Source organism: Hemitrygon akajei, chromosome 4 (genome assembly GCF_048418815.1).
Source record: "Hemitrygon akajei chromosome 4, sHemAka1.3, whole genome shotgun sequence".
Taxonomy (NCBI): domain Eukaryota; kingdom Metazoa; phylum Chordata; class Chondrichthyes; order Myliobatiformes; family Dasyatidae; genus Hemitrygon; species Hemitrygon akajei.
The window spans coordinates 77105298-77129389 of record NC_133127.1 but is presented as its reverse complement, the minus strand read 5'-3'; the positions used below and the strand labels follow the sequence as shown (position 1 = coordinate 77129389).

At 40.4% G+C, this 24092-nt stretch overlaps 1 protein-coding gene across 3 annotated transcripts in view; it reads right to left on the bottom strand.

Moving 5' to 3' along the window:
* Positions 1–645: 645 nt before the first annotated feature.
* sh3d19 (SH3 domain containing 19) overlaps positions 646–24092 on the bottom strand; it is a 132582-nt gene continuing 109135 nt past the window's right edge. For all 3 annotated transcript variants that reach the window (XM_073042902.1, XM_073042900.1, XM_073042903.1), the window contains 8 exons: positions 16620–16695; positions 15917–16047; positions 14305–14378; positions 9855–10078; positions 9047–9099; positions 8307–8493; positions 7634–7737; positions 646–1287 (listed from right to left, as the gene is read on the bottom strand). In XM_073042902.1, the coding sequence (XP_072899003.1) occupies positions 1168–1287; positions 7634–7737; positions 8307–8493; positions 9047–9099; positions 9855–10078; positions 14305–14378; positions 15917–16047; positions 16620–16695 (969 nt within the window). In that variant the 3' untranslated portion in view covers positions 646–1167. The remainder of the gene's footprint in view (positions 1288–7633; positions 7738–8306; positions 8494–9046; positions 9100–9854; positions 10079–14304; positions 14379–15916; positions 16048–16619; positions 16696–24092) is intronic.

The window sequence follows — 24092 nt, the reverse complement described above, 5'->3', positions numbered from 1 at the left end:
TTCAATTCCTCTAACAATACACAATATCATTCTGTTAATTTCCAGATTTCAAATTGTTAGTGTCCAAGTACCAAGGAGAACACTACTTGGTTGAGTTAATAATTTTTGATCCGTAGCCTGCTTGTTACCCATCTATTTATTAAATAACCCCATGTTCCAACAATTTTGAATCTCCCAATGGCCTTTTGAAGTATGCTTCTTTTGGAGCTCATGGCATCTATTTCTAATGTGTTCTACATATCACAGCGCTATAAGCTTTCCATACCAAAACACTGATGTACATCTGAAATACAGTATTTCTGTCAAAAAAATACAAGGATCACGACCACAAGATGGCACTATTGTTGAAATCAATTTTCACCATGCTATTAAATATGTGTTAGAATACAGGTTTAGTATGAGAGAGTTATGGTGCAATTTACGCAAGTTCACAGAGGAAAATTTACCAACAGTACTAAATAGTCACACTCTTAATAGTCAAAATCTTTTCTGAAAAAAATCTTAAAGTATTGAAATAAATATTATTTATTGAAAAGTTTATTACAAAGCAAATGCTACCTAGAAATACCAGTGGCGAAGAATCCACACCAAAAATCATTTGTTATTACCAATGCCCAGTTACTGCTAAATAATACTTCAGGCAAATCTTGAAGACCAATTTTATTTTTTTTTATATATATATAAACCATGTTAACTTTAAAAATTACAATTCAGAAGGATATGAAATAACATGCAATGATGCATTTTATAGACATTACATTAAAAAGTGTATGCAAGTTAAAGATGGCAGCAACAATGGGAAAACCAGCCCATTCACTGTTAGTACCTGCATACTGTGTTGGATTCAGTATATCAAGATTGTGTTCTTCATTCCAAAGTCATTTTATACCAATGTATAAAAAGCATGGAGTATAATTATCTGCAGTATAGTGTTGAGAGTACAAACCCTGGCCACCATCCATACACTGCTTCCAAGTGACTGCAGTACGTCTTGGTTCACAGGTAAATGAACATTGAGTTAATCATTTCAACAACAGCAACTAAATTTGTTTCAACCTTTCATGTCCCAGACTCCAATGTGCTTTGTGTTTCCTTTGGTACAAATAAATGATTGACAGAGTTCAGTGCTGTTCCACACATTCATTCTTCACTCTCAGCAAGAGAATTTCACAATGGATCTTTTAGAACCTGAACAAAACTCCTGGGAAATATCCCCTCTTTTCCCTGTAGTTCCCCTTTCAGCCAGTCAGCATCTATGGATTCCAGCAGGATTATTGTATCGCCAACCTTTGGGAGAAAAATCCATTCAGATTTCTGTTAATATTTTTTGACTGGGATGTTCCAACAAGTTAATTATGCTCAAGAATGCACAGCCACATTGCACAGTCAGTCAGTCCGACATAAAGAATGAGTATTTTTGGACAATATTTCTAGTTACTTATTTTTGTTTCATCTGCAGGAAGGATGCATTCAAAGGGAGTTTTATCAGCGGGTATCAAGTGAAGTGAAAATTATAGAACAGGTTGTAATTCAGAATCAAGTAATAAAATTTTGGAATACGAGGTAAAAGTTGTAAAAACATTGATATTACTCAACATGCAACTAGATTCTGTAACTAGAGCAATAATGCTGTACCCAATGAATATTGTTTTCAGTAAGAAAATTAATTCCTTAATTTCATTGGAGTGCGATTTCTTTAGATATCAAGAGCTTATCCTCAATTTTTCCAGTAAAGAATCTGGTAGAGAAGTGTCAGGAGGAAAGTAAAATCAACAGTTTATTCCCCTTAATTTTAATAATATCTTAAATTTCAGCTTTACTTCTCAAAAAGTTATGTTGTGTTGTCTTACAAAGCTAACACATTTTGCAACATTTGTTATTTGTTATTTACAACACCCATTACTGTATTTGTTTTGTTCTCTGTGTGATATACAGCTGTGCCAGAGGCGGGGGTGGAGGGCACAAAGTGAGGTGTGTTGTACAGGTTTTGCTACTCTCTCCTTGGCATTACGTGGGCTGCAAATAAATCAGGACAGTGACAGAGGCTGCTGAGCGAGCCCCCGGATGACTGTGGATCAAGGAGAATGGGACCTGTGGTCCAGTGCTACTGGGACACCAACCAGGGCCTATCAACTCGGTGAGGATGTGTTGAAAGATCCGATTACCCGATGACCCCAGGTTACATGACTGATGTGCCCCAGCGTATCCTAGGATATATCTCAACATCAAATTGAACTGTTCTAATATTTCTTCTCACCAATCTCCATTACATTAAGCTTGCACTTTGTACCTTTCCAATGCATGTTCGAAAAAAAAAACTCCATCAGTTACAATCCTAATTGCAGAAGGCTGACGATGAAGCTTTCAACTTTAAGTGAGGCAAAACAGTTAAAAACTCTCTGCCTTCATACCATGTCTATAATATATAATGACTGCATTTGTATGCTTTCAACTTGGATCTTGCGCTTGAAGTTAACTTTGCCAATGGCACAAAAACACTTCATTTACTAATGTGAGCTTGTGACAAGTTTCAAATGACATATTACTGAAGGGAAAAAGTACACAGTTTGGCTGGGCTTGCTTATAAGTTCCTGGTGAGAAAAAGAGCATATGGTTTTCAACTAAGATCATAAGTGCATTCGGAAAAGAGTAGAGGTCAGAGCTTGGCAAAGCATCAGAATTAGGTGCAAAGGAAGAATGAACTGCTGTGTAGATATTTAAAAAAACAAGTCAGAGCTGAATTAATAAGCTCCTCCAGCAATGGCATCCATTGCAAAAGCTTGAGAAATGTAAAGAAAAAAATATAAAGTTTATACCACAGAAAAGCAGTATTTCTTTTTCTCCCTTCACCTTAGAAGTTCATTCTAACTTACAGTTCAGTAAAAAATTAATCTAAATTGATACTGTAAAACCAGATTATTAACTTGATTAAATCATAAAGATTCTAAACAGTTGTTTGAAAAAAGTATTTGCTACTTTAATAATTCCTGTAAGAGACACAGCAGGGTAGAAGGTGCAGAATGTGGGTATTGGTTTAGATCACTGCGCAGTCAATCTCTGACGCTTGATGAATTTTGGCCCAGAGCTGGAATCTGACATCCAGAGGGAGAAAGTTATCCAGACATGTTGCAGGAGGCAGTCACACCCTGCAAGTTAGGTTCTGTAGATTTGGTCAGTGGCAGGGAAAGGAGGGTCTGACCATCACTGAGGCTGTCAGGTTGTACATGTAACCGAGTCCCTATCTCATCCAACAGATACTTGTAGCTTTTGTGGATGACAGCAGGGACTGAAGGAGTACAGGCAAGTTGACAGTGCAGGACATTCGAGCTGGGGAAACAAAAAGGAACCAAATTGTAGCAGAGGACAACAGGATTATGAGGATGGACACGATTTAGTCATTAGTCAAATATCTATAAAGCAAATGAAAAGGGTCTTATGAAAGGGAAATATCATGACAAATGTATTAAGCAAGATGGATAAAGGATAACCAGTTATTATGTATTGAGATTTTCTGAAAGCTTCTGATAAGATGCCACTTAAAAAAGCATGAGGCAAAATCTCGTGGCATTGTGTGGGAGGGATGTGAAAAGGATTGCCTAAATAATAGAAAACAATAGTTGTACAAAAGTGTCATTTTCTGTGTGGCTGGTTGTAACTAGTGGGGTACTGGAGGGTTCAACGATAGACCTCAACTAAAATGATGAATTACATGAAATAGATGCAAGTGCTCAGTGTACCATGGTTAAATTTGCTTACGATAGCAGAATAAGAAAGCAAGGTGTGAGGAGGGCAGGACGAGTTTGCAAAATGATTTTGGAAAGTAAGGGGGTGGGCAAAATCTGGTAGGTGGAATATAATGTCCAGAAATAGCTTGCCCATTTTGTTAGGAAGAATGGAAAACAGGAAGAGAAATTACAGAATGCCACTGTACAGAGGGTTTAAAGTATCCTTGCACATTAATATATAGAATAAGCCAGGAAATTACAGGCTGGTGAGCCTGACATTAGTAGTGAGAAAGTTACTGAAAGGTATTCTAATGTATCAGATTTATAAGCATTTGGTTAGACTGGGACTGATTAGGGATAGTCAGCATGGCTTTCTGCGTGGTAGGCCATGTCTAACCAATCTTATATAGTATTTTTCAAGGAAGTTACCAGGAAAGTTGATAAAGTCAAGGCAGTGAAAGTTGCCTACATGGACTTCAGCATGGCACTAGACAAGGTCCTGCTTGAGAGGCTGGTCAAGAAGGTTCAGTCGGCATTCAAGACGAGGTAGTAAATTGGATTAGAGTTTGGCCTCACAGAAGAAGCCAGGGAGTGGCAGCAGATGGTTGCCTCTCTGACTGGAGGCCTGGCCAGTGGAGTGCCGCAGGGATCGGTGCTGGGTCCATTGTTGTTTGTCACCTACACTGACAACCTGGATGATAATGTGATTAACTGGATCAGCAAATTTGCCATTGACACTAAGATTGGGGGTGTAGTCAACAAGCCTATTAAAGCTTGCAGCAGGATCTGGACCAGATGGATAAATGGACTGAAAAATGGCAGATGGAACTTAATGCAGACAAGTGTGAAGTATTGCATTTTGGAGGGTCAACCAGGGTAGATCTTAAACGGTGAGTAGTAGGGCACTGAAGAGTGCAGTAGAACAGAGGGATCTGGAAATACAGATCCTTAATTCCTTGAAAGTGGCACCACAGATAGATAAGGTGGTAAAGAAAGGTTTTGGCACATTAGCCTTCATATATCAATGTACTGAGTACAGGAGATGGGATGTTATGTTGAAGTTGTAAAAGATGTCGGTGAGGCCTAATTTGGAGTATTGTGTCCAGTTTTGCACCTACCTACAAGAAAGATGTAAATAAGATTGAAAAGATTGCAAAGAAAATTTACAAGGATGATACTGAGACTTGAGGACTTGAGTTAAAGGGAAAGGTTGAATAGGTTAGGATTTTATTTCCTGGCGTGTAGAAGATTGAGGGGAGATTTGAAAGAGGTATAGAAAATGATGAGGGGTAAATGCAAGCAGGCTTTTTTCACTGAGGTTCAGTGAAACTACAATTACAGTTCGTGGGTTACAGGTGAAAGGAAAAATGTTTAAGGAGAACATGAGAGGGAACTTCTTCACTCAGAGGGTGGTGAGAGTGTGGAATGAGCTGCCAGCACGTGGTAAATGCGGGTTCAATTTCAGTATCTAAAGGTAATTTGGATAGGTACGTGGGTGGTAGGGGTATGGAAGACCATGGTCCGGGTGCAGGGCTTGGCAGATTAATGGTTCGGCACAGACTGGATGGGCTGAAAGACCTATTTCTGTGCCGCAGTGTTCTGTGACTTTGGTCCCATTGTTATTTGTCATCTGTATCAATGATTTGGGTGAGAATGTACAAGACAAGTGTTACGTACCCGTGACACGTGACAGTGGTACCCTTGTCACGTGACTGGGGTTGAAGCTATACTGGACTTGAGGTGATGGTCTTGTGATGGTGGAGTGACGTCATTTTCCCGCCAGTAGAGATCATGTGACAGGTTTTTTTTACAGGTATAAAAGGAAGACCCCACCCTGTGAGGTGGGGCAGTTCGTGGCTGGATTTGCCATGTTGACTTCATGCCACTGCGTGATTTAATGTTATGACGCAGTTTAGTTGAAAGATGAAGTTTTATCTAATGCCTAAAGTTTAAAAGGTCATTGCCAGCAGTTTCTTTACAATACTGCTAGTGGACAGTGAAGATCGGAGTTCGGGAGTTAAAGATCGAGGAGAATCGATTTTCGACGGTGAAACAGGTTCGACCTTGTTTGATCCTTATTCGGAAGGATTTCGTTGACTGTTCTCGTGTTAATCTCTGCGGGATAGCAGAAGATTGAGGACAGTGTGATAAAGGAAAGGTCAGTGCCTTTAAGCCGTTACGTTTCATAAAATTCTTCGTGGGAAGAGTTCGACTTTGGAAAATGAAGGAAAACGACGTGGAAGAGAATTTAAATTGCCTTAAAAAGTCTCTCCTTTTAAAATGGACTGAGCATTTTGAACTTTTGGCATACCACTTTTAAAGAACTGTTTTTGCAACATCGCTTTAAGAACTGTTTGAGCTGCATCGCTTTAAGAACTGTTAAGCTGCCGCACAGCAGCTGATTTCCGGTTACGTTAGTGTTTGTTTACTTTTGGGGGGTTTGTTTTCAGTGTTTAATAAACGTGTTATTTGTTATAAAAACCCTTGCCTAACTCACATATATTTATTGTTGCCTGAATACGTAACATAAGTTAGGAAGTTTACAAACAACATTAAAATAGGTAGTGTTGTAGACAGGGAAGATAGTTACCAAGAATTAGAGTAGGATCTTGATCAGCTAGTGTAATTGAGACAACTGTGAGGTGTTACATTATTGGGAGGACAAATCAGGTATTCTTAAATAGTGAATATTAGGGCCCAAAGATGTGTTGTAGAACAGTGATCTAGAAGTACAAAAACTTGAGAGCGACATCACAGGTAGACAGGATGGTGAAGGCAGCATTTGGCATGCTGGCCTTCCTCAGTCAATGCATTGAGTATAGAAGTTGGGATGTTATTTTGCAATTGTACAAGACGTTAGTAAGGTGGCATTTATAATATTGTAAACACGAGGAAGTCTGCAGATGCTGGAAATCCAAAGCAACACACACAAAATGCTGGAGGAACTCAGCAGCTCAGGCACCATCCATGGAAAAGAGTAAACATTAAACATTTTGGGCCAAGACTCATTTCCATAAATGCAGCCTGACCTGCTGAGTTCCTCCAGCATTGTGTGTGTGTTTATAATATTGTATTTTGATTTGGTCATCCTGATATAGGAAAGATGCCACTGACTTCCTGTGGCAGGGTGATCTTGAAAGAGTGCAGGGAAGATTTACAGAGTTGTTACCAGGTCTTGAGGACCTGAGTTATACAGAGATGTTGGGACTTTATTCATTGGAGCTGAGGAGAATGAGGGATGATTTTACAGAGCTATTTAAAATCCTGAGGGGCATAAATAGGTTGAACCCATGCAGTATTTTCCCCAGACTTGGGGAATCAAAAAGAGGGCATAAGTTTAACTTGAGGAGGTAAAAATTTAATAGGAACCTGATGGTCAACTTTTTGACCCAGACCTTGGTCGGTATATGGAATGAGCTACCAGAGGAAGTTGTTGAGTCAGGTACATCAACAACATTTACAAGGCACTTGGACAGGAAGCGGACATAATAGATTTAGAGGGATGTGTGCTAACATGGGCAAAACTAGCTTAGAAGGGAACCTCGGTTGACATGGACTCACTGGTTGGCCAATGGACCTACTGCCAGTTTGTATGACTGCAAGGCTCTCTTAGCTGGGCTCAACCACTCACATAATACAATCAACATATTTTGCTTATGTTTTATAATAGGTGTTGCAGATCTTTGGAGTTTTCAACCATAGGGCAATGGTAGCTCATTTGTTCAGTGTATTCAAGACTGAAATGGTTTAGAACAAGGGGATGAAGGGATAGTTGGCTGGGAAGTTGAGTTGAGGCATGATCTTATGAAATCATTAAGCAGATGTGAAGGTTCAAAGAACCTACTCTGGCTTTGATTCCTTACGGTTTCGATAATCAACTACATTATTGATCTGATAATATTACGTACCTTAAAGTTAAGCTCATCTTCATTGTCCCCTACAAAGTTATACAACGCCTTTGCCATTCCTCTTTTATCCTCAGAGGATTGTTGCTTCACAGGGCTGGTTGTTCCTGACAAAAGATTAATGCAAAAATATTAAAAATGCAGGTCGCATTTTAGCCTACAACACTTTCAGATAAATTGTAGGTTTTCTCTCTCTCAATCTCAGTTGCTCATCACTTCTTTGATACAAGTTACTTGTAACCGAGCCACAATCTGCCCAGTAATCATTCATGCTGCATCTGGAGTTAAGTTTCAGCTGGACAGTTAAAGTTACAAAAAAAGTTCCACCATCCCTAGTGTTTGTGTGCTGCAACCAAAATTTGGACATCAGTGTATAGGGAATACAATGCAGCCTGAAAATAGCAACTAATCCTAGTCACCGGGTAAGAAGTTTAACCACAGAATTGGAGAAATCTACATCAATACACAGATCCCGCAACTTCTGTTTTCAACTCCAAACGTCCTCATTAAGAATAGTGATCTGCCATTCACAGGTCTACTGCATTAATAAACCAACAGATTAATGAAAATAATATAAACAACAATAATGGGCGTCCATCATTAAAGACCCCCAGCACTGAAAGACTATTTCTATGGTGTAATTATTGTAAATTCCTGGTTTTATTTGCAACAATACCTGTGCAAATTTGAACAAACGCAGATGGGAAAATTCCCTCGATACCATTAAGTTTTCCCTTGCACCATTCAGAGTCTATCTGCTCCAAGATGAGAATTCGATCGCCACGTTTAAATGGTAGATCATCAGCAGCTTCTGCTTTGAAATCATAAAGTGCCTCACACCACTGCAGGTCCAAGTCTCCAACCTGCAGAGAATACAGAAAAAGTTAGCTTGTTTCCACCGTGGAGGAAAATAAAATTTGTTACAGCAGTAGAAAAGCATGAAGAATGACTTTATTTAACCTAGATTAAACAGGAAGTATTGTACTGCTGAAAGATCTGTTACTATTGCCTCACAGTGGCATATTTCTCACAATACAAATACAGCCTCTCCCATTTAAAAAAATGTGTAGAAAACTATCTCTCTGATCATAAGCATTGTGCAAGTGCCTGAACACTCATTACTTTCAGCCTGACAAACAAATAAAGCAATATCTCCAAAGCAATGTATAAGCATGTAATAAAAATAAATGAAAGTCACCTGAGTATAAAAGTCCGAGTTAAAAATAAATTAAGCTTTTATAACCTTTCATTAGCTAGATGCACTTCAGTAAAAGGATGCTCATACTTCATTCAGTAGAAATGGTAAAATTCTCAATTATATTAACATGAGACAGCAGACAAGGTGTTCTGACACTTGTATCAATGTAGCTATTTGAATACATAATAGATATATGGTCATCTCATATGTGAACTTACCTGATTAGATGTGGAGGTCTCTATTGCTCTTTCACCTGTTACACTGTTAGAACCTTAGGAGAGATTCAATAATATATTTTAAAAATGATTTGCATTCCTAACTCGAGCGGTTTGAAACTAATTAGGTTAGTTCATTAGCAATGTGTTAGCCAACATTCAAAAGTAAGATGCAACAAGCTTTGTTTCAATGTAATTTGGAATGGGTCTAAGTTCCAGGATACCAAAGGGAAAAAAACAATATCTATTAAACATTTACAATTTTATTGTTTTAGTATAGATAGCCAGGGACAAAACTGGCTACTTCTCAGAATGATATCATGTGGCAAGTTAACAATCAAATAGTGCTTACAGTATATAAACTTAGTGAATGATAAACAGCTTTCCAAATACTCACTTAGCAATGTTAGACACGTACTTATTGATCTACTTAAACTTTTACAACTGAGTTTCCCCAGGGAAAGAAAAAGAGCTCATCTTTCCCTAATGACTCCTAAATAAACTGGCTCTAAATTTTAGACAATGCTCCATCGCCTAGACTTCCCAACCAACAAAAACAATTTTCCTCTTTCTTATCGGTTCCTCTCAATATATTGAAAACTTGGACCAAATCTCCTCTTACCTTTGAAACTGTCTGTAATTTGAACTGTTTTATTCAATCTTCCCTTGTAATATAACCCAGAGTCCAGGTATCATTCTGGTAAATCTCTGCAAGGACGATATGTCTTTTGGAAGGGACCAGGTGCAAAGCTACTCACTATCATTGAAGTACGATCTAACCAACACATTGTACACTTCGGTAGTCCCTCACCTGGAGGCATAGGAGAATTCTGGACAGGTTTCTGCTCAGAGGTTGGTAGGTTCTCAATAAGGTCGACAAAATTCAGTGGGAAAATTCCCGTTCGATCTTTGAGTTCTCCTTGAGCCCATTCCTCGTTCACATACTCCTTCAGTGCAATAACATCGCCTTCAAAGAAAGTGAGCTCATCAGGCTGGTCTCCTTCGAAGTCAAACCGAGCCACACATCGAGGTCCCCTGTAGATAGCAGGTCAGTAAGTATCTATAATCACTTCATTTACACTCTTACACTTTATGCTTAGGAGCCACTATCAACTTTGGTTCCTTGAGTTCATTTTAGTTTCAACTGAGTACAAGAAATATTCAATAAAATGCACAATATGTGTTTAAAATGTTACCAGTAAAGTAATAATTCTGATTTGGAAAATTTCCTGAGCACAACTGCAAAGGTTTTCCATGTGGAAACATCTTAACAGATTTCTTTTGGTCCCAAGTCCATTTCATCACAACTGATGTTTATGCAGAATAGGGAGGTGTGACGTGTGTTGAGCTGATTGGTCATTTTCTCCGGTAGGCTGACTCACATAATTATTATGTGATGTGGCCTTGACTTTCACTACTGAGTTCATATAATCGGGAGAGGGGCATCTCACAAGTCATTTGGAAGGATTTGCTCTGGATAAATGGAGACCTGGCAAAGTAATCTCTCCCAAAACTGAACCTAGGACTCAGAACATAGACCAGTACAGCCCAGGAACAAACCCTTTAGCCCACAATGTTGTGCCAAAACAATTAAATTAGTAATCAAAAGGCCAGGTAAAATAATATCTTCTGCCTCCACAATGTCCATATCCTTCCATTTTCCTCACATTCATGTCTTATCTAAACATCTCTTTGAAGTCCCTAATGGATCTACTTCTACCACTACCCCAGGCAGTGCATTTCAGGCACCCACCACTCTGTGTAAATATTTGCCCCGACATTTCTTTTGAAATGACCCCCTCTCACTTTAAGTGTATGTCCTCTGGTATTAGGCGTTTCAACTCTGTCTACTCTATCAATGTCTCTTACAAATCTCTCCTCAGCTTCTGACTCTCCAGAGAATAAAACACATGCCTGTCCAACCTCCGTTATAGCACAGCCCCTCTAATCCAGGCAGCATTCTGGTGAAGCTCTTCTGCAATCTCTCCAAGACTTCATCATCCTTCCTATACTGGGGCAACCAGAACTGCATGCATTACTGCAGATGTGGTCTGATTAGAGTTTTATGTAGCTGCAACATGACTTCCTTAACTTTGAACTCAATGCCTCGATTATAATGGAATGAATACCATATGCCATCAACCGGTGTAGTCACTCCCAGGGAGTTATGAACTTGGATCCCAAGATCCTTCTGCTCATCAACTCTCTCTTTACATTTGACTTACCAAGGTGCAACACTTCACATTTGTCCACTTTAAATTCCATCTGCCATTTCTCCGCGCATATCTACGACTGATCTATATCCCATTGTGTTCTTTGCCAGTCTTCTATGCTTTCAAAGTGAAAGAAAACCCTTTATAGAGGCAAGAAGACTGATAATGTAGTCCAGCTTCCAATATTCCATTTTGTGGCACAAGAAATGGAAGATTTTAATCCTATTTGGTTGTACTCTTCTGAAACTCTGGATACCCTGGTCCAGAAGAGTTTCCTTACAGAATAGCAGAAGATCACAACTGATGCCAGTGAACAACATGACCAAAGGCACCATCCTTCGGACAGTTCACAAAGTTACTTCTTTTACTTCCCTTACTACTACTTCTTTCAAATGTGATTCAGCTACTAGTGATCTACAGTTTGATGGTGTGTTTACGGGCCGACTGAGTGATGTGGTGCTTTGCTGTCTCTGAGGGAGTTCGGTGAGGTGACGAGCAAAGTGTGCAGCCTGGAGACAGGGTGCGCGCCGATGATCAAATCATTTCTTGCCGATTAGAGCGTCGAGAAAGATTGAAATCAATGAGGATGATTTGAAATCAGTGAGTGTGTGCTCAGCGTCGTCTGCCTGCGAGCGACCAGTCTCTCTCTCTTCTGCTCGTGGCTCCCGGAGGAAGGTTCCTGCGTTCCATTGATCTCTCCTTCCCTCTTGGTCGTTGCTGCTGGAGTCTTGGGACTTGGGCAAGGTTTAGTCGACGCGGTTGGTAGACTGAACCCTGTAGTTCATGTTGCGATGTGTTTCTGTTGCTCCTCTTTTTATTGTTAATTTCTGCAACTTTGATTGGGGCAGACTGGCTCTGCAGCCCGCAGTCAAAGAACAACACAGCACTAAAGTGAACTGAACAGAGCTGAAACTGAACATTCCTGGACCAGTCCATTGACTTTGTGGTTTGATATTTATGTTTTGTGTTTTTTACTCTTTTTTTGCACCTTGGGGATTTGATGATTTTCTTTGAATAGATTCCATGGTTTTCTTCGTTTCGTGACTGTCTGTGGGAAGATGAATATCAGGGGTGTACACTGCATACATACTTCCATAACAAATGTACTTTGAATCTTTGAAATGGGAATAAAATCCCATACGGCTGGTGATAACATTGCTTTTCAGGTCAATAGCAATACTATGGCCCGGTACAATTTGGCTGCAAGGCAGGTGATGATCGCAGGACATTCAATCACAATGTCTTTGGTCTTTGCAGCTATTTACGATTGTATGGACAATTGTGCGCAGTAACTGCTTCAAAGAACATGCATTGTGAAAATACGACAAAAATGGGAAAATGTATGGATGCTGGAAGTAGCAGATGCTGTGGAAGAATGTAGTGGATTCTGGTTAATTGGCACACATCGGGACCAGTACATTTTGACCCAATTAACCAAAGTTCCATGGAAATAATTTAAAGGTATAAAAAGGACAAACTACCATGTAACTGAGTAAAAATATGTATTTAAATGAAATAAAGTACATATTAGCACACTAACAATATTGCTAGAGTACTATAAAACTGTAGTTCCTAATGGCAATGGAGGAATTAATCCAGTGTACGCTGCTGTGTTCTTTTGATTGACTGTAACTGAACAAAATCAGTGCAGACCCCTAGTGAAGATAATGGACTGCCTTCATACAATGCTTTCAACGATTGGATCCTCCAAATCTTCATTTTCATTGTAACATTTAAGATGATTGTTGACACATTCAAATCCTTTGTAGTTCATTGAAGTAGTGATATCTTTTCAATTTCACTCCCAGCCATTTCTGGAACCTCCAAGCCTGAATGCTTGAAACTCCAGTGAGCAAAATATTTCTCGCCAACTATCAGTGACAAAAATCACTGCTTTTTGAACATAAACACACACAACAGACATTATTTAAAAACTGTTTTCTCCAGGCACAGCGGGGTTTAACACAAGTGCACGCAACTGATGCCAGTTAAAAACATTGGCAGTTCTCCTGTTCCAATTACGTGGCATAGTGTCCCAAATAAATGAAGGGAATCCCAGCTATTTTCTCTATTCATTTTTGTTCTTTAAGAATTGCCCAAAATAAGTGGCTGCCCCAATTAACCAATGGCTCAATTATCTGTAATCCACTGTACATGCATTGGAAGCACATCAGAGGTTTACTAGATCAGTATGTGGAATGGACAGGTTGACTCATAAGTGGGAGTTTAGAAGAGTGAGACAGTACACGATTGAGGGGCTTTGATGAGATAAACATGAAAAAAGATATTCTCTCTGAGAGAAACTAAAACTGGGGTCAGTGTCTGAAAATAAATGGTTGCTCATTTAAGACAGATAGGCATTTTTTCCTCTCAAGGCAAAAGGAGACAGATTCATAAGAGGGTGAAAGTCTGTTCACTGCTGGAAGAAATGCAGAGTTGAAATTATTAATCAGGTCTGATCTTACTGAATGGCTGTGCAGTTAAAATCATCTAGAACTCCAAGGCATCAATCCCAACTCTCATCAAGCCCTGCTTCCCCTATACCTGTGGTCTCTCGTCTGCATTAACATCTGGTCTGACAATCCCCTGAGTTTAAAATTCTCATTGTTGTCAAATACTGCAATGTCTTCCCAGACCCCTTGCTTCTCTATTTCCATTACTACTGCCAGCCCTGTAACTGGGCAGCATGGTAATGTAGTGGTTAGAGCAAAGGTATTGTTACACCAGCAACACTGGTTCGGTTCCTGCTGCTGTCTGTGAGGAGTTTGTATGTCCTCCCCATGACCGTGTTTGTTTCCTCCGCACGCTCTGGTTTCTTCCCATATACCACGAAGATGTACAGGTTAGGGGGTTAATTGGTCACATGGGTGTAAGTGGATAGCACGAGATTATCAGGCTAGAAGAGCCTGTAACCATGCTGTATCTCCAAACTAAATTTATTAAATCATCAAAACTTTCTGTGATGTCTGTTCATGCAATCTGGACTTGTGCTTAGGAGTTCAGACTGGGAGGTGCATGCTTCAGGATTCATGGAATACTTAGACTCACTTGGTAGGTGGAGCTGACTTAAACAAATCTTTCTTCACACTGGTCTCCTTTGAATCACCAACAGGTAGATCAACCTAACACAAAACAAAGATACACAGTAATCATCACTGCTCCAGGAACAGAGTATCAAACATATGATGTTGACAATGTAGGACATTTAATATCCACCTCTAAAATACTCATTATAGTTACTCCCCAGCATAGAGAGCTTACAATCTCATTCAGGTCAATTTTTGAAAACATGGAGTAGGATATTATCTTAAAAGAGGGTTAAGATTATTAAAATTGGGAAACCCATGTTCACTGCTGTTAAATGTCTCCCTATGAAAACCTTCTTGAATGGTCTCCAGTGAAGCAGCAACCTGTGTTACTGGGTTAGTAAAGTAAGAGGAGCCTTTAGGCAAAACATCTCACGGTGTCCTTGTTCGAAGTAGGTGCATGAGTATCCGCACAGATACTCTGTGAGAGAAGACCATCATCTTCTCTTCTTGTAGATTCTCCATTGACCTAAAATGAATTGTTTCCACTCCGGTTCTGTACGTTCTGCAGTGATTAACAAAGCCAGCATGGAAACCACAGGTTCATCCAGAGACAGAGCCATTACTGCTTGATGGGTTGGGAGGCTGAGTAATTTAAAATCTGCACCCCTCTCACTGTTTATCTAGGGTTTGGTGTGCTCCTAAAATGAACGAGGTTCTTAATACTGAATGCTCCTTCTCCACCTGAATGGTCAAGAGTCAGTGGGGCTGTCGCATTTTTCCCCCAAACAAGACTGGAATTCTTGAATCTTTCCTTCTATCTACCTCAGAACCTTATCTCAGCGCAGAGCTTGTAAGAGAGTGTGTGTTTTGGGAGTTTGACATTGGGCATACAAAAGAAATAGCCTGCCCAAAGACTTAACATCGATGTCCTGACCCATCCAGTGAATTGTACAATATTGTGGAGCAGCATTGGTGGTACCTTTCCATTGAGGTACCTGCTGGAGACAGTCAAGGTGTTGGAAGCATTGGGAGGGCAAGGATTACTGCTGCCCAGTAGACCACCAGCTTCAATCCAGTCTGAAGACTTGATCTTCAAGCACTCCCCTTTCTCACAGGCTGTGCTGGCACATTGAAGGCAATGGTGAATGTTATCATCAGTGCCTGTGTGAGACATGGCTTATGTTTCAAACGTTGTCAATATGAATCTTATTTGGTCAGAAGGTAGTACAGTGCAGGAGGAGGAAGTTGGCAGAGCATTCCTGCTTATAACTATTGAGCACAAGGCTCATCCTGTTGTTTATTCCAGCTGAACTAGAGAGAGGAGTGTTCAATAGGATCTCCTGTCTGATGGAGTCAAAGTGTAGCTCCCATGGGAACATATTTGCTTCCTAATGATGGAATATTCTATACATTCTCTTTTCTTATGGCAAACAAGATAAACTTGGAGGACTCCACCTCAGTCTGTGCTGCTGGAAGAAGACAGAGAAACAAAGGTAAAGGGAAAAGTAATTAAAAAGCGACTTGAACAGAGGAAGTTAACAGAATAGAGATGAACAATGAAGAATGAATCAAGAGAGAGAGAGGAGTGAAGGATAGAATAAAACTCATGGACTTTACCATTATAAACTTACAAGAACTTTGACAAAGTTAGCTGGAAAAATCCCAGTATGTCCTTTGCACTTTCCACTATACCAATCTTTGTCCAACTTCTTCAGCAAGTATACTGTGTCTCCTGCCTTCAGATTCAATTCGTCATTTTGATCTGTCAGAAAAATAACACAACTGGTTTCAAGATTGCTTCTTTGACGAATAATACATATTGTCTCTTGGCTTACTTCAAAGACTCAATCACAACTAGGGACTGAAAGCCTAACAACAATTACAGACATGCATCATTTTTTAATATAATGCAAAAGCAAATTCAATTAAAAAGATGCATGTTCAAGAAGACATTGAAGCATGGTGCTTGGTCCAGGAATAAATAGCCTGCATTGTTGTCATCCTATGGAAGCTGTAGTAACTGGGAGATGGTAGACAATTCAGACACATTTAAACATAAGCAGTTGTTCACGGGCTCTTACAGATGATAAAAGTTTAAAATAGAATTCATTCAGTAGTAGAAACGGGTCATTTTGTCTCCACCAACCATTTTCTCATCTACACAAATCCCATTTGTTTGCAATAGCTCTGTATCTATCTATGTGTTTATCAGTCTCCTAAGCATAGAGATAGTGTCTGATTCTAACCCTGATAGTGAGTTCCAAATATCAACCTCTCGCTATCGAAAAGAAATCCCTTCCCCTTACCTATGCCCTTGTAATGAGCGTGCCTTACCTGCTGTGAAGTCATGCAGCACCAAAGCACGAGGAGCATTACTGTTTCCAAACTGCAGATCAGAAGCAACGGATTTCTAAAAACATTGGCAAAGAAAATAAAAATGCTTTCCTTTATTTTTTTCTTGAAAGATACAAAGGCAAAAACCAGAAAAACAAGTATTTCACAGAAATCAGTATGTTGTTATTACCACAAAAATTGTAATTATAACTCATTATTGTACAACTTAAAATCAAAACAAAGTATTGCAAATCTCTGTAAAATAAATGTCCAAGATAAATGAGGGCATGCTATGTTGGTGGTGGAGTGTGTGGCGACAGTTGTGAGCTACACATTCCTGCAAGTGTTGGTTGCTAATGCAAACAATGCATTTTACTCTATGTTTCAATGTATATCTGATAAATAAATCTGAAGGTGAGTCATATCAATAGAACGTGAAATTAAGAGAGGGGTAAATACTTTGCCGATGGAGCTATAATACAGGCCACCCGACAGGAATTAGATGAACAGGTTTATAAGCAACTCACAAAGTATACAGTGACGAGGTTCTAGTAGTGGTGGATTTGAAACTTCCCAGGGTTGACATGGATTGTCTGAGTGCAAAGGACTTAGATAGGTTGGAATTTGTTAAGTCAACCAAAGAGAAATTTTTGAGACTACTGTACAGTACTACACAAAAGTCTGAGGTGCATGTATAAAAAGTCTGCAAAGCGAAGATGTTTTTAAAAATAATGAAAAGTTTCTAAGTATCAAAAAAATGACTATAAAGAGTAGTAAATAGCAAAAACCTAAATCAAATCAGTATTTGGACTTCCCTTTGCTTTTAAATTTGCTTGAGTTCTCTTAGATACACCGTTGTGCAGCTTCTCTCTCCAGGTAATCACAGGCAGCCTCGATGTTGAGATCAGGGCTCTGTGGAGGCCATACCATCTGTTGCAGAACTCTTTGTTCTTCTTTTCACAGAAGATAGTTCTTTATGACCTTGTTTGTATGTTTGGGGTCACTGTCCTGCTGCAGAATGAAGTTGGGATTGATCAGATGCCTCCATGATGTGGTGGATGAAAATCTGCCTGTACTTCTGAGCATTAACGATTCTGTTAATTCTGACCATATCGCCAACTCCATTTGCAGAAATGCAGCCCCAGACCTGCAGGGAACCTCTGCCATGCTTTACTGATGACTGCAAGCACTCATCCATGTAGTACTCTTCAGCTCTTCTACAGACAAACCTGCCTGCTGTTTGAGCCAAATAGTTCAAATTTTGACTCGTCAGTCCAGAGCACTTGCTTCCATTGTTCAGCACCCCATTCCTTGTGTTTTTGTGTTCACGCGAGTCTCTTGTCTTTGTTTCCACTTCCAAGGAATGGCCTTTTGGCAGTAGCTCTTCCACTCCTGACAAGACTATGGAGAGGTGTATTTGGGTTCCAGTGGTTTCTGTGAGTTGAGCTGATAGCAGTGCAGTGCTGGACTTCTTCCCATTTAGAAGGAACGTCAGTTTGATATAGCTTTCATCTGCTGCACTCAGTTTCTGTGGCCAACAACTGCATTTCCAGTCCTCAACCTTGTCCATTTCTTCATGCTTCTTCAGAAGAGCTTGGACAGCACATTTTGAAACTCCTGATGGCTACAAAATTTCTGTTTGGGAGAGACCTTGCTGATTCAGGATGACCACCTTGTGTCTTGTTGCTATGCTCACTCTTGCCATGGCGCAAGAATTGATGATTTGAAGGTTAAACTGTCACATCTGCCACACCATCACCTTTGAGTTTGGTTGTTCTTCACCCACTTTGACTCCTACATCTGTTTCCATTTCAGTTAATCAGTTTAGTTCAGTCAATTCATTATGTCGTTGATTATTAGCAACTGTTTGTTATCTTTGTTTAATCAATGGCATTTAATTTTTTGGAAAAAGAATGTTTAGAGATCTAAAATTTGCTCTTTTCTACTGACACACCAATGCAGAAGACAGAAAATAAAAATAATTATATTAAAAATGTAGGGTGCCTATGAGGTTTGTGCAACTCTCTGTATATGGAGTTGTGCTACAGATGTGCAGTACTCTGCCCTCAGCAAATTAAACTGTACAGGTGGTGGAGAAACAGTCTGATAACATTAACTGCAATTCTGTCAGCTTCAATGTTCTCAAGTTAAAGCACTGGATTGGAGAAGGCTGAATTTAACCTGAAACAGGAGTGACAGGGTTTGGGGTGGCTATACCAGCAAAAACAATTGCAATCAGCAGAAGAACATCTGATAAGTTAGCGGTGTATACAGTGGAGATGCTGGCAGTGTTGGTTGCGTTGCGTTGAGTGGAGAAAGCTAGACTAGTCAAAGCGTTGATATGCTCAGATTCATCTTCAGTTCTAGCAAGTTTAAGGTCTTCTCACTCAAACAGCTGGCAAGATGTACTTCATGAAGTCCTTCAGTCAGTCACAAGAGTTGCAAATCAGGGAGGTCAGGTTAAATTTCTATGGGTTCCAGCTCATGTAGGGGTGAAGGGGAATGAGAGGGTGGATGAGTTGGCAAAGAGGGCGTTAAAGAAAGAAAATATAGAAATGCACATTAGTATCAGTAAAGCAGAGGTTAAGTGTGTAATCTGGGAAAAAATCAACCAAATGTGGCAAGAAAGATGGGACAGGGAGGGGAAAGGGAGGCATTTATATCAAACACAAAAAAGTGTTGCAGGTACTAGGGTAGGTAGTAGATACAGAACAGAGGAAATTGTGTGGACTAGGTTAAGGCTGGGGCACTATGCACTAAACCAAACATTGAAATTGATAGGGAAACACCAGACAGGACTGTGTGAGGAATGTCAGGAAGAGGAGTCAGTAGAACATGTAGTTCTGAGTTGCAGGAAGTATGGGATACAGAGAGAGATGATGAGTATAAATCTAAGGGAATTGGGGGTGCAGGAATTCACATTAAAAAGGTTGCTGAGCATGGGTGAGAGAACACAAGTTAGGGTATTTTTAGCTTTCTTGAGGGTTACAGGGTTTTTTATAGGATATGATGGATAAACAGGAATAGGGTACTAGGATGGCCAAAGATGGGAGGATAAAGTGTAGGTTAGGGTATGTGTGTGTGATCGGGTGAAGGGATTTAGAATGTGAGTCTATCGCACACTCCGGAGCAGAAGGTGGTGGTAATGCACCATTAAGCTGGGTGCCAACTGCCGTAAAACAAGAGAGAGGGGGAGGGGGGGGGGAAGAGAGAGAGAGAGAGAGAGAGAGAGAGAGAGAGAGAGAGAGAGAGAGAGAGAGAGGGAGAGAGGGAGAGAGGGAGAGAGGGAGAGAGGGAGAGAGGGAGAGAGAGAGGGAGGGAGAGAGGGAGGGAGAGAGGGAGAGAGGGAGAGAGGGAGAGAGGGAGAGAGGGAGAGAGGGAGAGAGAGAGAGAGAGAGAGAGAGAGAGAGAGAGAGAGAGAGAGAGAGAGAGAGAGAGAGAGAGAGAGAGAGAGAGAGAGAGAAAATTCATTAGCTTGAGAAGACCTTCTGGACAAAACAACTGCTGAATAGTGGGCATCTCTTTAAAGAGAGTTAGAGAGGTTTCAGGGCCTATGCAAAAGAAATGCTGGAGCATCTCAGCAGGTCAGACCCCTGTGGAGGTCCAGACCCTTCATTTAGACTGGAGAAATCTACAGGTACATTTATAAGGAGGAGGTATTAGATGTTATGTGTTACATAAGGGTGATAACTCAACAGGACCAGATGAGATATACCCCAGGTTACTGTGGGAAGCATAGGAGATAGATGTGGCCCCTTACAGAGGTCTTCACATCTCCATTGGCCATGAAGATGCCAGAAGACAGGAGGATAGCTAATACTATTCTTTTACTTAAAAAGGGCAGCAGGATAAGCTAGCCACAGGATGGTGAGCCTATAGGGAAAATATTTCAGGAAAATCCTATGGGATAAGATTTATGTACATTTAGAAAGGCAGAGGCTGATAAGGGAGAGACAGCATGGCTTTGTGTGGGGGAAATCCTGCTTTCATTAATCTCATTTTCTAGAGGAGGTAGCTAAGAAGATTGAAGGTAGGGCGGTTGTTGTAGTCTATTTGGATTTTCGTAAAGCCTTTAATAGGTCTCATATAGTTGGTTGGTTCGAAAGGTCAAGGCACTTAGGATCCAAGGCAAACTGGTGAGTTAGATCCCAAAGCGGACTGGCAATATGAGGCAGGGGTAGTAGTGCAAAAAGATGCTTTTCTGATTGGAAGCCTGTGACCAATGGGGTAAAGCAGGGAACAGTACTGGGACCTTTGCAGTGTAGATGCAAATGAAGGAGGGATTATAGTAAGTTTGTAGACAATGTGGAAATGGTAGTGTTGTGGAGAGCAAGGAAGTATATCCAAGGTTACAGCAGAATCCAGAGCATTGCATATGAAATTTAATCTTGGCAAATGCAAAGTGATTCACTTTGTAAAATCAAATAGGAGTAGGACTTGTAGAGTGGGGTCTAAACACAATAGAATCCTAATAAGTGTTAGTGAGCAAAATGATCCGGTTGGGGGTCAAATCCATAGTTGATTTAAAGTGATTGGTTGGGAGAGGGTACAGAGAAGGAAACAAGAATGATTCCAGAATTGAAAGGATTAATCTTTGAGGAGTATTCAATAGCTCTAGGCCTGTACTCACTGGAGTTTGGAAGAAAGAACTGGGGGGGGGTTGGGTTTAATCTAATTGAAACGTACCAAATATTGAAAGGCCTAGATAGAGTGAACAGGAAGCAGACGTTTCCAATATTGGGGGAGTCTAGGATGAGAGGACACAGCCTCACAATGGAAGGATGTTTAAACAAGCCCACTACCAGAGGCCATTATACAATGTTTAAGAGACATTGAGATATGCAAGGCTAGAGGGTACTGATCAAGAGTGAGCTGATAAGATTAGTGCAGATATGGAAAAAGGATGGCACAGACTGGTAGGTAAATGGACTTGTTTCTGTGTGTACAACTCTATGACTCTGCAGGATATGGTAAGAGAAAAAAAGACAATGTTTCAGATCTGACATCTTTTATCGGAACTGAAAATCAGAGGGAAAAAATGGTCTAGGTATCAGAGACGGTGCATAAAGTCCTCTCAGCTCTACCCTTGCCCTCCACTACCTTCTCTGATTTCCAGACGGGACTGTCTAACATAACTGAAAAGAGAGAAAGCAAGTTAGTTTGGGTCGTAGAGAGGACGGAATAAAACAAAGGCAGAGTTGGGAGTATAGTTTAGAAGAACTGAGATATGCACAAGGGCTTTGAAAAATGTTGGTGTTCAGATAGACCTGGGTGTTGCTTAACATGAATTAATTAAAAAATAATGTGCTAAGTACACCATAAAATTAGGAAAACATATGTGTATTTGTTTTTACTGCTAGAGGGACAGTGTAAAACTGTATGGACACATTATTACAACTACTCTATATTGGGCTATGCTAAGACTACACCTAGAACATTATCTACAGGCCTGGTCTCCTAACTGAAGGAAAGATGTGAAGGCAGTGTGCACTGAAGGTTCACTGGAATGGATCCTGGGAATGGGTTGGGTGAGGGAGCAAGAGGATGAAGAGGAGGTTGTCCTTTGAGGAGAGATTAAGCAGTTTGGTCCGGTAGAGTTCAAAAGAATGAGAGGTGACCTTAGTAAAACATTAAGGGGCTGCTGGAAAAATATTTCCTCAGGAAGCAATGTCTTAAACCACAGATCCTCCCAACATAAGGGGTTAGCTGTTCACGATTTAGATGAGAAGGAACTTCTTCACCAACAGGCTAGTAATTCTTTGAAATTCTCTGTCCCAGTTGCAGAGTATATTCCAGGCAGGGACTGATGATTTTACACATTAAGGGAACAGAGGATATGGAGGAACTCTGCCCATAAGCTCAAGGAGAGACAGAGCTGATGGGGAAGTCCCAATAGCCCACACTTGCTTCTGTTTCCTCTGTTATTAATTATTACAATTGTTCTGACCTGGGGACTTTCCAAAACTGTGAAGGGCGATCACAAAATTTACTTGCAACAATAGGGCATGTTGAAACCCCGACATTCTGCGTGACTGAAACTATCAGTACTTTGGTTAAAGTAAAACATATTTTGCCTGATTGACCCTTGGAAATGATTAGCATTGTCAATCTAGCCTGCAGCCCCAAAACAGTTGAGCAACACCAATATAAATTCCCCAGCAATTATAAATACTTCTATTAGGCCTCCTCTCAGCCTTCACTGCTCTTAAGAAAATCTAACCATCTATTCACATACCTGCAGACAGTTACCATAGATACCCAACCTCAGACCTGCTTTTAAGGCCACAGTATTTATACAGTTAGTCTCAATGATTTTCTGATCAATAATTATTACTCAAGATTCAATGCAGCACAAAACACATTACGATAAAGAACACAATAAATACACCGCACTGTATAAATACGTAAGACAGCTTATATACATAAATTAATTGTATGTACAGTAAGTCACACCAGGTACAGAAGCGTCTGTACATAAGGGGACTGACAGGAAATGATAAAGTAATGGTGGGGGTGTTGAGGGGTGGGTTAGTGGGTGGAGGTGTTGATTAGCCTTACTGCTTGGGAAAAGTAACTGTTTTTGAGTCTGGTGGTCCTGACGTGGGAGTGGGACAAACGGTCCATGAGCAGGGTGGGTGGGATCCTTCATGTTCTTGCTGGTCTTTCCCAGCACCTTTCTGAATATATGTCCTTGGTGGCAGGTAGGCTGGTGAAAGTGATGCTTTGGCTACCTGTTGTGGAGCCTTCCTGTCTGTCACGGTGCAGTTTCCAGACCAAGAGGTGATGCAGCTGGTAAAATGCGGAGGCGTTACTGGTACAGTCGTTACTTGTACATATTTTCCCTTGCTTAATCAGTAATGCCCTTGATGCCCAGCCCCATATGACGGGGGTCATTACTGGACAAATGGGTAGGTGGTCTTTGCTCTCTTGACGCTGATGATGGATTGTAGATTTGCTGATAGGGATGTAGTTAGACTTTCTCTTGCTGAAGATGGTAAGTGCCTTGCATTTGTGTGGAACAAATGCTACCAATGTACACAAAGCTGAATGTTCTTTACGGCCTCCAGCATACTGACATAGACTGCTGTATTATCTGAAACTAAACCCTGTATTTATCAATAAACACCTCTGTTTCTGACTTGTGATGGAGGTGAGATTTGTTGATGCAGATGAAGATGGATGGGCTGGGACACTGCACTGATAAACAACTGCAGCAATATCCTGAGGCTCTGGGCAACATTCTTTATGTTCAATAGGACCTTAATGTCTGGAGCGTTTCCCTCTTTCATGGTCAGTTACTCCAGTTTAAACAGAGCTCCCTAATGCCATATTTGGTCTCATTTTGCCTTTATGTCAAGGACCAGCAGTCTTAATCATTTCCGGAACTAAATTCCTTTCTCCTGAACTAAGGTTGGAGTTGACTGGTCCTGGTGGAACTAGTAAAAGGAGGCTCGGTGCGGCTGCAGATGATTG